Below are 17,146 nucleotides of genomic sequence, written 5' to 3'. Positions count from 1 at the left end.
AAAAAAAACAACCCCCGCACCCCATGTATTACAGAAGTAAAAGCTTCCTTTGAAAAAAAAATCGAGTTTAAAACCATTGTAAATGTCAGTGCTCTCAGTTAATGTTAATCTCATTCTTTTACCAAAAACATTTAGACTAAGTACTGAATATTTCATTTGTTTTCTTTAGCTTCTCCCTATGTCTCATAGTCCTGGCAATCTTGCTTTTTACAAACTTCTGACCTTCATGCCTCACATCACAGTCACCATCTTCCTAGCTAAGGATGACTGGATTTAAGACTCCAAAGTCTAGGAGGAGAGGGGTCACAAGGGAACAAAGTAAATATTTCCATCTCCTCCTGAAGAGGTCTAATTGGGTACCTTTTATTTTATGCTACTGCTTGCTCCAGGCAATACAAATTTTCCTTAAGTATCAGAAATGTGCATCAAAATATGGGAAGTGTTGTATACAAAATTAGAAAACCCAATTATATCTATTAGACGCTAACTGGATAATTGCCAATTGGAATTATACAGGAAACATGATCATTTCAGGTAAGATACTAAAAATCTTGAAGGGAGACAAACGAGTTTTCCTCAAAGTATTGCTCTATTATAGCAAACAAATTTATGTTTCACACATTAAAAATAGTTAAACTTTTCATTTTACATAAATTCCTGGGAAAATGTAGTAGGTTTCTTATAAAAAGGGATTTATATAGACTTTCATTTCTTTACCTTACTAGTTATCGTATTTCTTTACGAGAACAGCCACCTTTTTTGTAGATGCTGGTTATTGTGGCAAAAACTTCATCACACCTAGGGAAAGGTCTTGATTCAGACCCCTTTTTGGTCCAGTGGCACAAAGAGGGCTGAATCTGCTCCTCCGGAATACTCCATTTGCAGAGGCTAATTTAACAGCTCTATGTAAATTCCCACCTGGACCAGGATGTATAGGGTGGGCTCGGGCAGGAGGGAGTATGGCCAAAGCACAGTTAACTCCAGCTATTCTCTGACAGTCATAGCTCGTAGAGGGCAGTCAGAAGACAGTGCAAATTAGAGGAGCCCTGGGGCTGTTTTAAATTGCGCTGGGGATTGGGCAGGCCCCTGGCCAGGACCAGAATTAGGGAGGCTCAAAAGTGGTTTAACCAAATTAAGTGCAGTAAAACAGTACCAAAGATTGTGGCCTCCAGTCTTTACAAACCCCTAAGCAAAGTGTTAAATCTAGGGGCTCAGAACAAGCTCTAGCCTCCAACCTGCTCACAGTTAGAGATTTCCTTAGTTTTGCTACCATCAGATGCTTCCATCACAATGTTGTACATCACTTTAAGCCAGGAGAAACTCAGATGGTAATGGACTCCTAATCCACTCCCTGTACATTAAGGGGGTGGGAGGAGACTATTTTGGAATGAAAAAAAATTAGTTGAAAAATATTACTTCTAGAACTTTAAAAAAAACAAAAAAACACAACTCACAATCTCTAGTGTCCTAATGTTACTTTAAATTGCTAATTATGTTAGTAGGAGACAGTTTATATTTATGTTTTGACAATCTGAAAACGTCTGGTTTTATAATGATATGTAAAGAATTTCTGCTACACATTTCTAGTGGGACTACACACAAAAATCATCTTAAATTGCCATCTCTGTTTTTGAGTTGGTAAGAGAGGAGGAATATGAAAAGAACCATGAATTTCCTCCTATCCCTCAGTGATGTATGCTCCAGACACCCTCATCTCTACAGTATGAATTTAGTTAATAGACTGCGTGCGTGAGTGTATAGCAGGGAGATAAGGAGAAAGAGGTCTGTCCTATAATTTTTATTCTAACCTTTCATTCTAGGCCACCTTTTATTCAACGTCACTCCATCCTGACTTTCTCATTAAATAAATAATTACAGGGGCCAGGCAGTTAGGCAGCCTTAGATGAAACTGCAATGTTGCTACGGGATTTGAAAGCCTGACACACGCTGTAGCCCAGAGACTCAGAGTATCACCTCATCAATGTTCCCAGCTGGCCCGAGAAGCAAGAGCCCCTAATATTGCTCTTGATTCCAAGTCTCTAATTGTCATCCACCCAGAGTTCCTTAAAGAAATGCAGCTATTACAAATTAATAGTGGGTAAGAAAGACAAAATGGAAACTAGCAACTGTAGCCCAAAATATTCAGATGACTTTGAAGGAACAGGGAATAGTGGTATTTTATAGAAGAAAGAAAGAAAAGACCAATCTTTGTGTGTCTTTTCTTAAATACAACTGAAGCCAATGTCTTATCATATGCTCAGTGGTCATTCAAAATATCTAATTAACAACCTAATAATATTTCATTCCCTAACAGCCATATAAACACACATTTTAGGAAAACACTGGAGTTTTCCCAAAGGGTACAATCCTGGCTAATTATCTAATTGCTGTAGATGTTCTTAGTTGACAGAGATGGATTGAAACCATGTTTAAGAATGTTGGAATGCATGATACAGTCTCCATATGATAACACAATATGGTGGCAGCCTAATTCTAATCTCTTTAATGAGATTTGAGCTAAATACTGTGACTGTTGTGTTCACATTACAAATAAAACTATAACTCTAAGAAATACAGATTAGTATATTAAAGCATCAGACATTCTGAACAGGGAATAGCAACAATTACTCACAGACCAAAGTTTTTTGTTTTTTTTAAAACAGTCAAACTGACATATGTAAGGACATTCTGAATTTAATTTGTCACATTAACAACAACTCAGGTATCCTAGCACATATGGCACGTCACATCTCCAACAGCTCTAACACTCCCTATAAGAAACACATTTGCATGCACACTGAATGTTTGAAAGCTGCAGTTATCCCAATCTACATACCACAAGGTTGAATTTAAAAATACACAAAAAGTTTATTTCAAAATAGTAGCTTCAGTAACTGAATTATGCTAGTAAGTGTGACTATATATTTTAGGATTAATTTATCTGCTAATTCATTTATCAAAACAGAGGTCACCTAAGCTACTATAAAGAGTCACAGGATTTTATTAAAAGAGGTACAGACAACAGACTCCATACATTGGGCCAAATTATGCTTTTTGTTCCACCAGCAGAAACGCAATGTAATGCTATTAATTTTATTGGAGTCACTCCAGATTTACACCAGTATAAATTAGAGAAGGTTTTGGCTCCCTGACTTAGATAGATATAGATAGATATCATAAAGTCAGGGAGCACACCTGAGACACCTAGCACCTCATTTTTCAGGATACTTAGTATCTGCGTAAAATTAGTAACACCGACTGCTAACTCTTCTTTGTAATAATATTGCTTTTTATTGACCTCCACCCCCTCATGGCAACAAAATTACACCAGTTTATTTTTGATGTTTTAAAATATAATCTAAATATTATATAATTTGTTACTTTGGCCATCCAGACAGAAGCAGTTAACTACTGTGTGTGTGTGTGTGTGTGTGTATACTTTATGATAGATAGATATATATATCTATATCTGAAAAAATAGATATATATCTATATCATAAAGTATATATATACACACACACACACACAGTAGTTAACTGCTTCTGTTTGGATATCTATCATAAAGTATATATATACACACACACACACACACACACACAGTAGTTAACTGCTTCTGTCTGGATGGCCAAAGTAACAAATTATATAATATTTAGATTATATTTTAAAACATCAAAAATAAACTGGTGTAATTTTGTTGCCATGAGGGGGTGGAGGTCAATAAAAAGCAATATTATTACAAAGAAGAGTTAGCAGTCAGTGTTACTAATTTTACGCAGATACTATGAGGTTTATGTTACGACACAAATATGCCACTAAATTAGACCAAAAATACAGAACAAGCAGGTATATTGTGAAAATATTCTCTCTACCAGTGTAATTTTCTCCATATTCAGTTTATTTTATTCTGCTTTTATTTTTTACTAGGTAAGCTAAGGTATTCAGCAGACGCATTTAATAAGCTGATCTTTCCATCTAAAGCAGCAATGATTTATATGACTTGTGTTTATTAGTGTTTTCTGGTTCCCCTTCTGCAGGAATATAATAATGAAATTGAAATATTAAAATACATAGGCCTGACTGTTTGCAAAGAGATTAGAATGCTAAATAAACATACTTACATTTTCTGAGATCCAGGGAAAGGAATCTCTGTGATGCATTAGAATCACACACATACATCCCAAATACTGTAATTCGTTTTAATTCACTGAAAAAAAAGTACACATTCACTACAGTCCTATTAAGCCCCATTAGTTTAAATGAGGCTAAAAGGGTGATTACCTCGTGGCTGTTCCACCAAGGACTAAAAGCAAAACATTCTTCTTAATAAGGGCAAGAGTTGTTAAAATATACACTGACGTTCAATTATTGAATATAAGCCACAACAAGTGAATTTTTTTAAAAAGTACTACTGGTAATGTCTAAGGCAACATACAGTCTGCTTCACTATCAAGAGTGCAAAGGCAGCCATCTGATTTTTAAAATATTAAAAAAAACACAATAGACAATCAAATCTATACAGCAAATGAAGTTATTTTGGCTCTATAGCTTTCTCTTTGGGGATCACTCGCTGTTAGATTCTATATTTTGTTGTTGCTGATTTAAACAGCATATAACAGTTTTCAGATTAACAGAAAAATTTTAAGCAGGCAATTTGAGGCAAATACTGTACCATCACCCCATGCATATGATCTATCTTTACCCTCAACAGCAGCAGCAGCAAGCCATAAATGCATTTGCTAGCATTTTTTTTTAAAGGAACTCGAATTTGTGAGGAAAGCCTTACCTTACAAATAAATAACCTGTCCTCACACTTGGCAAAGTCATTTCAACATTCAGGCCTTAAACAGTTTTGTTTTTTACAGTAATAAAATGCTTTTAACTTCCTGTTTATTGAAAAATTAGCACAGCTTTTACTACATGGCATTTTACCTGCATTTTACTGCAGTTAGAAGCCAAGCCACTGTTTAATCCCTGAGCATGGGGGGTGGGGGAAAATTAAAATCATGGATACAGATTTAAGGCTATTTTGGTACAGACTTTTGTTTCCTAAGGGTGAAACAGACCAACAGCCAAGTTCGAGTCCCTTAACTAGGCTTCACCGAGTCTGCTGTTTAGATTTTTTTTTTAAAAAAAAAATCTCTCGATTCCAGCAGTTACTAGGCAAAGTTGCTCGACAGACAATGTCTGGCCATCCGCACCTCTCATTACAAATAACCGTATATTCGCTAACAAGTCTAGATCAAAATCACTCACTCACACACACACACACACACACAAAGCGAGCAGGCAGCGAAGGGAGGGGGATGGGAGGGGAAGAAGCAGAGCGAGCCTTTATGTCCACACATACACCGCTGCCTCTTTCAAGCAATCTCGCCGAGGAAATCTGAACAAAATAGACAGTGAAATCGTTACCTAGAGGCAAGCCCTTGTTTAGCAAATGAGAACTTCCCATTGAGATGGCTGTCCGGGCTCTCTACAAAGAGAACTTCAGTCCAATGTCACACCAAGAAAAAAAAAATCCTAAGCATATGGCGGCTACTTCTATTTCCCCCCGAAGTAACACGCAGCCACACACACACACACACACACACACAGCCCCAGCGCCGCTGTCTCTGAAAGTGGGAGAGGCAAGGCAGGCGGAGCTTAGGGCAGACAAAACGAATCTCTTGTTTCCAAGCACGGAAGTGCAGTCAAAAGGAAAACGGACGGGAGGGAGAAAGCGAAAATCGCTAAGCGCGGCTGTCCCTCCGTCAATTTCAAAACAAAAGCAATTGGGGAACACATGTTCACAGTTGCTTATTAGCAACAGACGGGGAAACACACACACACACACACACACAGGGAACCTGGAATTACTTGTATAGCATAGCAAAACTGAGTTATTTAGCTATATTTTAGCAACTGCGCTGTTTGAAAGTTTCACAGCATAACTATTGGATGTGTTTTCTCTTTAGACCCCCAGAACAAGTTCTGAATAATGCCTTTTTATATTCTTGCATTTTATTATGCAATTTGGTTGAGGATTTCTCCCCCTCCCCTATACATGAAGGACGATTTTAAAATAAATAATTTCTTATTTTCTAATGGCCCCACCCTAATGGCAAATAAGAATAAATATATCTTAGTTTATAGACCCCTTTCAGTGGCTCATACTGTAAATAATTAGGGCCCAGTTCTGCCTTCAGTTACCTTGTGGGACGTCGACTGACTGAAATGGGAATGAACCAGTGTGAGGGCAAAATTAGGACAAAATGTATCTTATGAGCCAAATCCTAATTCTAAAATGCCCACTTAATCGCTGTGCTTTGCATTCCCTCTTCTGTGTCTGGTCCACACAAAACATGGGTCTGTTACAGCTGTCATCTAGAGACCCTGGCTCTTCAGCTCAAGCTTTATCAATTTATTTCCATGATGCCCTGGTGAGATGAGGGGCTACTGTCCCCATTTTACAGATGGAGAAGTGAGGCACAGAGAGATTAAAGTAAAAAGTATCCACTAACTTTAGTGCTCAATTTGAGACACCTAGCACCTCATTTTTCAGGATACTTAGCTTTATAGTACACCTCCCACAGAGCGCTCGGCCCTTCTGCAAATCAGACACCAGGGTCTTAAATCAGACAACCAGAAAATTGAGAACATACGATTAGCGACTACCTGTAAAAAGTTTGGTTTAAGTAATTTGAGTGGCATCATATAGGAAATCTGTGGCAAAGACATGGCTACAATCCCAATTCTCTAAAGCAGCATTCAACTACCTTGATCATGAAGCCACCCTTCATTTTTCTGCAGTCCCCTTCCTTCATTCACTACACACCTTCCAGCTTCCACAACAAATGAGGCAAGGGTCCAACAACAAACAGTCTCCTTTGCTACACAACACTGATTCAATCCATAAGCAGATGCTTCCTTAGAAATGAATGAGACAGAGGTCCTGTGGGGAAAAAAAATACTATGTGATCCTATAATTAAAGACTGTATTATAATGCATACTACCTGGGGTGAATTAAGGCTGCACAGGGAATATATCTGTTAAAATCTAAGATGACTCTACTGATCATGTATGAAGTGCTGACACAAAGGCCAACCCACCTGCCAAATTTCCTGCTACACAGCTTTCCAAATAAAAAGTTGTTGGAATTTTTTAACATCAGCAAAACAGAGAAATATTTTCCCTACTCTTGTTCTCAGAAACGGCTGAACCATTTTGACTGATTTTTTTTTCTTTCAAAAATGCCTGAGGCAGACACCCAGCATGTAAAATTTCAGCCCAAATGGTTAAAGTTTGCCAAAGTTGTAAGCAACTGAAAACAGGGTGTTATAATAGGAAGTGTCAGAGGACCTTAACAACAACAAGTGGCACTACCAGCCCTGACTTTAATGATAATGATGATAGAAGTCAGTGGAAAAAACCCACACACCTGGTGAATTTCACCAGTGCCCTATACATCACATTACATCTATTACAACATACATGTAATATTTTCTCCAATATTATGGTTCATAAATTAATCTGTTGTATACATGAGGCAAAGTTTTTTCTATTTTAAAATTATCTTCCCTTGTTAATGAAAGTTTCAATATAAAGAACTCCACTAACTTGCAGATACAATAATACAGTCAAAATTAAAACTGTCCAAACTATTCATCGTGTCTTCCTTACCACAAATTTGCAATCAGAAGTATTCACAATTAAAATATACCTACGCAAGGAAAATGTTACCAATTATTGTCTTCATGAAAGAAGCTTAGGAGGAGGATGGAAAACTAAAGATTTAGCAAAGATCTAGTGCCTGGCTTGGTCAGCTGACTTGCATAATGCAGTACACACTAAACTGTATGTGGAAGGGATCTATGAAGAATACAATTAACTGGCATAATGGCCGTGCACTTGCAGGCCTAATCATTTACTTGGACGGAGCTGTAACCATGGATCTATCTGATTCATAAATAGCGACCACCTTTTCTAGAGTCCATTCCTTTTTTCTGCCTACAAGTCAGAGAGTAGAGTCTATTATTTTAATCATTTTACAAACTTTAATTACACTATCAATTTAGCTCACATTTCAAAATGCTTCATGTTTCAGCCAAGAACCAATGCTAGAAATGGAAAGATTTTCTTTGAACAGAAATCTCTGACAAATGAAAACTGACCACGGTATCGCTTTCCAAAAATAAACCACCAGGTTTGTATCTGCAGTACACAGAGCACTGTAAACAAGCTGGAGAAACCAGTTTCTGGAGTACGGTATTTTTTCCCCCCTCTGACAAGTGTGCACACAAAAAACAGGTTGCAGATTTTACAAACTTAAGGTAACAATCTACATTTTAAGGGTATGAAAAGGAAGAGGAAAATGTGTCAGGATTTGATTGGATTAAAATGTAACTTTACTTCTAGTGTTTGTGTGTTTGTACACACACACACACACACTTGCAATTGAGGGTCTGATCCTGCTGCAATTGAAGTCTATTGCCAAGCTTCCATTGGCTTCAATGGAAGCAGGATCAGGCCATTCATTATCCAGGAACTTTCAACTCCAATCCACCCTCTGGGTTTCAGTGAGGAAAATTCATTCATTAAGAGGAAGTGAGTTTGCTGTATTTATCTCTGCCTGCTGTGTTATTCCATGTCAGTTGAATTAATCAAAGTTACTCCATCTCCTCCTATGTGATTTAATACTTTTCCAGGATGATCATTATGATATCATTACTGCGCCTTTAAACCTTAGGCTCCTGGGTGATTTCCTGCCACTGGGAAAGGAATAGACAAGATTACAGCCCTTTGTGACCACCTTCAATGCTTTGGAATGGTTTCATTGCACTTAGATGCCATGGTAATAGGTATATTAGAAGTACCTAACACAAATAGTCGGAAGTACCTATTAGATAGTTGTCATAGTAATTTACTGTACATTGATAATAATAACACAGCAAACCTGATGTCCAGATCATGCTCCTACACACTTAGGGAGCTGGAAACTTTGTGTGGTTCCTTCCACAGAATTTCCTCTGCATTCTTGTGTCCCATGGAAAAAAGCGAGGGTCCAGCCTCCAAATGCTTTGGATCTCAAGAAACTGTTGGGAACACAAGTGAAGCACCTACGCTTCCATAGCAGGCCCTTGCATCTCAGCCCCAACTCCCTGGTAGTTTGGCTCCGCCCAGGCCTTGCCAGGTGGTTCCTGTCTCAGGGCATTCTCCAGTGAGGAGGGGAGCTCTACGACCTTTCCTCCTGCAGCACTGGGGGCCAGTGAGAGCTCAGCAGAAATGGATGATATGCATTCTCCCAGTGAGCCCAATCCCAACTGCCTCCCATTTATCTATCACTAGGGCACAATCTGGGCCTGAGTTATTCATGTGGGACTTGAAAAATATATTTCTAGTGGTTAGTTGTTTTATTGACATTTGTGCATGTTAATAAATGGCAGAATAATGAAAATACTGAAGCAAATATCAGTTTACAGCTATAAGTTGCAACATGAAGAGAACATATATTATTGTTGCAACACTAAAATTACAGCATGATTAAGTAAGTACTATGCAACAATACAAGCAGGCATTGCCAGACAGGTGTATTTATCTGTTACAGGAGTCTCTATGATTGCCAATATGGGTATGAAGATAACTTGAGGAATAATTAATAGCACAATCAACATCAGAAGTAGAAGTAGAATTCAATAATATTTTTACCAGGGAAACATGAGAAACAGATACAACCAAGACCATTTTCTCAGTGGGGTTGCACAACTGGGCAAATGTTGTTCTAAAGAGGAACTGTTGTTTCAGGGAGGGGAGTGTGGTACAAAATATTATGACAAGGGGAGTGCTCTAAGTGAGGATAAGTTGGCATGAGGAACAGATGGAGTATTCAATAACAGGAGGTTATTAATACTACAGTTTGGTATTCTCTACGCTACTTCACAAAGGGACTCATGCACTTGCTCTTTTCTTTTTGTTTGTAGGCAGGCTAACAAATGACATGGATTGTAAGTAATGCTATATTTTTCCCACAGAAAAATTTGTGTTTTTATTCCAGTTTCTCTGTCAGCAGAGGGATATGAATAATATGAATAATATGAATAATGTACTCGATAAGCATCAGGACATACCTGAAAAGAGAAACAAAGACACCTCACCACCTTTTAAGTTATTAGAGCTTTATTTTATTAATAATCATGTTTTTTTCTGAGGACTTGTGGGGAGGGAGGGTCAGCTGGAGAAAGAAAAAGGGGGAAAAAAGTGGTGGTTTTTTGCAGCTGAAACAAGAAGCCAGTGTTTTCTTTTCTCTTCTCTCTTATACTGGTCTTGGTGGTCTGGTTGTAGACTCACTATGAGGAAACCAAGAGCAGACCAGCTGACTCCAAACCAGGCTCCACCCCTCTTACCTTGTATACGCTCACTGATCCTTCAATCACAGACTATAATCAGCACATGCCCAGTATATGAGAAATGTCCACAAAATTTAATATTTTCTGTGAAATCTTTGATTATAGCAATAGTATTTTGCAGTAGTGCATTCTGATATGGTAGTCCTATGACATTTATTCAATGGTAGCTCTATTTAACAACATATTTAACTATATTTCAATACTGAGTGGTGTTGGATTTTCCAGGTCACCAAAATCAGTTTCTTTGCTTCTTAAGAGTCAGCTTTTCTTGCACAATGAGTGCATATGCTGTAGGGGGATAATATATTGTTTAAGAGAAGTATATCTGTTAAGAGTTGTATGTTTCAATTAAGCATGAGACATTCCGCAGGAATAGACCTAATCACAAGCGCATGACCTTGGGTTATTCACAAATTAGAATACACAAATGAGCTTTCTCAGAAGGTAGCTGAAGGAGGAAGTTTTATGTATTGTATTTTAGCAGTGACCCAACATATTCTGTGATTAATTTTAATATGAAGAATGGGGTTCTACAATGTTTTTAGTTTTTGTGATGGAATTTATTTCAGATATACCTGCCCCATGTTGCACTAACATACTAACTTTTCTTATTCTACTGTATCACTGCTGGGTATTTCACACAGGCCTCACTTTGCCTCACTATAAAACTTGCACTGTTCAGATGAATTTTAATGTTTCAGTCATTTTAAGACTGTCACAAAATTTTGAAATCATGAAATTTACAATTAACATTTAAATTAAATATCATAACTTTTATGGGTAATAATTCATGACAGTACCATGGGGATCTCTCATATGCAGTTCCTCCAGAAACAGAATGCTGTTGGGTAAAGCAGGGCTCAAATGTAGACTTGTAAACAAACTAAACTAACCAAAAGGCTTGAAAACATAATATTAATAGAAATTTTGTAATGAGATTTAAAACAATTATTTCAAGCAATTATTTGTGATTCAAGCATTTCCCTAACAGTATTAATCCCAAAATTGGAAAAACTGTCCTAATGCATAAAATCAGAAAGTAAAACAGGTTATTCATAGACTCTAGGACTGGAAGGGACCTCGATAGGTCACTGAGTCCAGTCCCCTGCCCTCATGGCAGGACCAAATACTGTCTAGACCATCCCTGGTTTTAATAAAAGTACAATTGATTGGTCTATTTTCATTGTTCAAGATGAGTGAAATGCAAAAAAAGTAAAGTAACAGTATAAATGGTGAAAGTTAAAAATATAATTTCAATAATCAAAGATATTATATGCAATACAAGTAGGACAGTTATTTAAAACTATGATTTTAATATGGCCATGTCTCTTTAAAAATTACATTCCCCCCCGCCCCAAAAAGCCAAAACTCTATTTTCTTGAGATTCCTTGATCTGTAACCCAACCCAATGGAATTTAATGGTTTTCAAGACCTTTCTTACTATACCCATAGGAAATTAGAAGCTGTCCCATGTAGATAATATGTGCTAACTCTAGTGACATCTAAAGAAAAGATGACAACTTCCTCTGATGGGGAGAGTTTCCAACAGGAGGAAGTTAAGATTTTCTTGTTAACATGAAAGGGGAAGACCACTTGGGGGAGCAATTCTGGAATGGTTCTGGGGATGAATTTGTAAGTGAAAAAATGAAGGTAGAATCAGTTACTAAGAAGGCCATTGACTCTTAAAAAGAGGTGTTGGCAATAAGAAAAGTCAATTTAGGGGTCAGATAATATAGAGGGACCTTGGCTAACTGTAGAAACGGAGGCTCAATGAATTCTCAGAAACAGATTAAAATTCCGTTTGATTAAGATGAAGTTCAGTTTTCTTTAGTATTAGCAAATCATCCAGGTAATGGAAAATATGGATTCACTCCCTTCTCAAAGATGCAACGAGTATCGCCAAGATCAGTAAATACTCTGGGGACTCTTCTGGAAATATGAATTGCCAATACAGAAATGGAAAAGCTTATGATGTGCTGGATGAATTAAGAAATGGAGTTATGTTTCCTTTACACCAATAATCACAAAAGACTGTGATGCGACATTAAGTGCATTGCTAGATTAAAGGTCTCCAACCTCATTCTTTCCCTCTTCATAAGAGAGTTAAAAACACAGGGTCAGGATGGGATTAAATCATCCACTTTTATTGATTACCATGGAGTAACAGGAATCAATTCGCTGGGTAAACTCACCCAAGGGTACGGAGTATATAGCTCCAATCAAGAGGAGTTTGTGAACTATCTATCCCTAAGAAGGCTTGTGTTCTGGTTGAAGAAGAAGAGAAGTTATGGCTGAGGGGGAGAAGAAAACTACAGAGAACTGTGATTGGATGACATCCATTGCCCATCTGTTCATAGTGGAAAAGGTCCAGACCTGAAGATACAATTGCAGCCTGCCCCATATGACTGAGTCCCTTCTGGACCGGCAAATCTTCTTTGGGACTTGGCGTTATTTGAGGCAGAGGAGAAATAGCATTTTCAACTGTACCTATGTCCAGAACTGAAGCTCCCTATTATCCCTGGAAGGTTTGTATCTGTGAGAGGACCAATTTTTATCCCTCTGCTGACAGAGAAACTGGAGCTTGTTCAAATCTCTATGAATTGCAGAGACAGCAGACTGAGGCTGTTGGTGCCAGCGAAGCCCTTAAAGAAACAGGTTTAGGCATTAAAAGGAAAAAAAGCCTAGGATGGGCCCACAGTCATGTGGGTCTGACCGCCAATCCAACTGTCCAGTCCAAGATTGAAATCTCATATTAGAAAATTCTGTTATATATAATGAAAGAAAATGATACTTTAACAAAATGAATTGCCAATACATTTACTTCCATAGAGGAAGATTCTGGCATGCTAGCATTGAACAGTAGTTTACTTCTCAAATATGACATCAGTGGGATTACTCAGCGTAAGTATGGTTGACAGATTCAGTCCCACACTGATCTGTTTTCAATGAGTGATTTTTTTTTTAAAATGACAACAGTGTAAAACAGATGTTCTTTGTTATGATGTACTCCATATACACAGAAATAGCGAGTAAAATTACATAAAGGCACAATGAAAAATTGAACCCATTTGAAGAGACTAAAAATCCAGAAGGTTTGTAATGAGCTATAACAACTCTAGAACCTCTACCTCTTTGAATTCAGTTCAGGTTGCTAGTGGCTAGGGTGACCAGACAGTGAATGTGAAAAATCGGGATGGGGGGAGGGGTAATTGGAGTCTATATAAGAAAGACCCCAAAATCAGGACTATTCCTATAAAATCAGGACATCTGGTAACCCTAGTAGGGGCAGAAAGAGTTACTATCTAATGGCTCTTCGGGGGCCTATGTGAAATGAGTAAGTGGCCTCAAGCAAGTTTCTATTGGGGTGTGTCTACAATTTTGTTGGTAGTCTCAGTAGAAGCTGAGGACTCAGGGGACCTGGAGGATGAAATTTTGAAATATGTCAGTGGTGCAACTTAGTTTTTCTTATACTATCTTAGACTCAGGCCTACTTATGTCCACTAATACTCTTAAAGTTTAGCGTAACCAAGTTTATATACCAAGGAGCCAGAAGAAGGTAAAAGTTATAGTAGAGTATGAACAGGGCCGGCTCCAGTGTTTTTGCCGCCCCAAGCGGCGGGGGGAGTGCGCTGAATTGCCAAAGAGCCGGACGTGCCTCCCCTTTCCGTTGGCCACCCCAAGAACCTGCTTGCTGCTCTGGAGCCGGCCCTGAGTATGAAATATATCCAACTGAAACTTCAGTTGACGTTGAGGAGGCAGAATGTAACTCTCCAATATGGACTATATGTTTATCTGATACTAGGGCTAACTACTCTACCCTGGTGAAAAGTACTTGGGATTCTTGCTGACCATATAACCAAAATCTTGATTTTTCATCTCCTCTAGGAAAATAGCTTCTCCAACAAAACAGTGCCCTTATGACCAACAGCATTTCCAGCAAACACAGTACTAACACTAAGTGGCTGCCAACTACTGAATCACCGCACCACTTCCTGAAACACCCCAGGTTTTCTTTGGCATTCTCCTTTTGAAGTACTGACTGATCAAGTCCAACCCAAAACTGAAATAATGGTTAGATCACAACCTAAATCTGTATGGATGCAGAAAACTGACTTCACAGCTACTGTTATTAACTCAAATATTACAGTAGACATAGCATTTGTAGATATTTGACACCGTGACATCAGTGTGTTTTGGTTATTTAAAATGACAATGAACCCCATCCAGAGATAATTACATAATTATTTCAAGTACTGTATTTAGTGAGCTACAGTAGAAATGAGTACTGAAATCTGATAGCACAGAAGTGCTTTACTAATTCTTATCTTTTTTCCTTGCCTCTTTAAAAAATATTCATAGATTATTATACACAAGAGCAAACATAATTTACGATAAATAAGAGAATTCTGAATTGCCCACTCCCCTGGGCCTAAATAAATAGGAAAACCACACGGAGGCAAAAATAATAGCAAAAAGCAGCATATGATAAAAGGTCCAGTCTACAGTTGTAACAGATGAGGAGATTTAATATTTTACAGATATGCAAAATTATTGTCTACACACACACACACACACACACACACACACACACAAACACTATAGTGTGCGTATATATATACCAGCATAACATAAATATACAACATTACACACACACACACACACATGCCTTGCTCTGCCCCCAGGTATTCATTTAGCTAGTAGTCATGCATTCCAAGGGAAGATGTTTTCTTGGGGAGTCTATCTTTCCTTTCTTTTTTAATAACAGAAACAAATGAAAGTAGAATCTTGTGTGTCTTTTTACCCACTCATCCCCCAACTACAGCCTTGATTGCTGAAAAGGAAGCTAAGAGAAATCCTTATTGCTATGCAATGCCTCTAAGAAACAATTACAAACTAAAAGAAAATCAATATATACAATCATTTACAAGATGGTACTGTAACTTTGTGTCCTCCATGTATATTGAAAATGTTAGCTTTGAATTTTTGAATAATGTAATGAAAGAACTAAATAGGCTGCTGTCCTACACAGCCCTACAAACACAGGGATTGGCCTTGCCATTCTTACTTAGGTCCAGTAATGTCTTATTATGAAAGTAGGTTTCAGAGTGGTAGCCGTGTTAGTCTGTATCAGCAAAAAGAACAAGGAGTCCTTGTGGCACCTTAGAGAATGGGTGATCACTGATACCAATTTGTTTACTAGTAGTATTTATTGCCAATTACTCTATAGTACTTTGCATTAGAGAATAAGTCAGTGCATGAAGCGTATCACTGCAGTATGTTAAAAGTAAGGAACACTTTTTTATCTTAACTTTATTACTGTCTAAACTCTATAAGGGCCTGTCTTCACAAAGCAAAGAAACAGCTGCAGGGATACTGATTTAATGAAGTTATTTGCTGAGTGGCTGTCCTTGCTGTGATTTAGCCCATCTACACAGCAATACCATATTTGACAGAACTGTTTTGTTGCATTGACAGGCAGTGCACCTTATAATCACTGTTGTACAAGTGCCTTCTGGACTCGTGAAACTGCTGTCTCATAATGCCCAGTACTGTTGATGGTAACAGGAACTTTGGAGCATTTTTCAAAAATTAGGCACTGCAGTGTGGGATGGATTTTGAAGAGTTTGTGGAACTGGAACAACACTTGTGATTTCCTATACACACTGGGGGAAAAAAACACTAGGAAGTGCACCATTCAGGAAGACCTAGGCTAAAGACTCGATTCCAGGTGTTGCAAAACTAAAGACTTGCAAAATGCCTGAAACAACTATTTTGTTGTTTGTGGATGCAAGGTTTTGTACAAGTGTTGCAAGATGAAAGTGTTCCAAACAATGGTTTCTTATAACAGTTTTCTGCTTAGTGTAGAGAGCTCTCAAAAGAAATTTAATACTAGAGTTGAAATCTAGTATTTGAAACTGCTGTAAACAAAAAGCTGTAAAATAAATACTAAAAATATTAATCTACCCTTTAAAATTAATATAAAATCAAGGAATGGTCTTAACTTCTAAATACAGGTGTAATGACTGAACCATACTATTCATCTTCCTGCTTACATTTTCTTCATTTACTTCATCACTATAGACCTGATTTATTTTAATATACATGCTGTCTATAAAGCAATAGAGTATATATTACTTTCTACTTGATCACTATAGGGCTGTATCCATTTGACATGTTGCACGGCAGGTCACAAATATACATTATTAAAACAATTAGTATCAGTGGCACTAATGCCACTAACAAAGCAGTGAGCAAGTCAGTATTTGAAAGATTTTACTTTAACAACCTGTTCTACAAAACATCTTAGAGTTCATTAGCTTTTACCTCTAATACCGTTCCCTTCCTCTCCCAAATTCTGAGGTGCTATCTTGGCCCTATGTACTCCTCAGTCCAGAAGAACTGAATACCTATTGATCTGAGAATCACTTTGTTAATTTGTATTAGTTTGTACACCAAACTGCGGGATCATAGTAAATGCTTGTACAGCACGATAGGAGCAGCAAAGTTCAGGCAACCAGACGTGCAGGCATAAAAAGGAAATACTAGTTTGTCTTTGGGAACAGGTTTGTAATGTTTTTAATTAAAATGATTTGCTATGCATGTTACACCTTGGGAATAGTACAAGGTACCTTACAGATATAATGGCTACCTTATAGATAAGTATAATTTGGATGCATTTTTGGTAGACAATATAATCTACTGAATCATAATAATAAATAAATGTATGTAACTAACATATACATGACTATATTAGCTCTTCCTG

General features: G+C 37.6%; 1 protein-coding gene across 14 annotated transcripts in view; it reads right to left on the bottom strand.

Annotated features, from left to right (window-relative positions):
• The window catches only part of CTBP1 (C-terminal binding protein 1), a 274,979-nt gene that overhangs the window by 77,736 nt on the left and 180,097 nt on the right, over nucleotides 1–17,146 (bottom strand). For 3 of the 14 annotated variants that reach the window (XM_039541224.1, XM_039541225.1, XM_039541226.1), the window contains exons 1-2: nucleotides 4,784–4,839; nucleotides 4,119–4,204 (exon numbers count right to left, since the gene is read on the bottom strand). The exons of 2 other annotated variants lie outside the window; for them this stretch is intronic. In XM_039541224.1, coding sequence (XP_039397158.1) covers nucleotides 4,119–4,204; nucleotides 4,784–4,824 — 127 coding nt within the window. In that variant the 5' untranslated portion in view covers nucleotides 4,825–4,839. Of the gene's footprint in view, nucleotides 1–4,118; nucleotides 4,205–4,783; nucleotides 4,840–5,412; nucleotides 5,713–8,933; nucleotides 9,215–17,146 lie in introns of those variants that run through there. 9 more of the 14 variants (XM_039541233.1, XM_039541234.1, XM_039541231.1 and 6 more) reach the window with 7 other exon arrangements.

This window comes from Mauremys reevesii, linkage group 5, assembly GCF_016161935.1.
Source record: "Mauremys reevesii isolate NIE-2019 linkage group 5, ASM1616193v1, whole genome shotgun sequence".
NCBI classification, from domain to species: Eukaryota; Metazoa; Chordata; order Testudines; family Geoemydidae; genus Mauremys; species Mauremys reevesii.
This window is presented reverse-complemented; position numbering and strand designations above follow the sequence as displayed.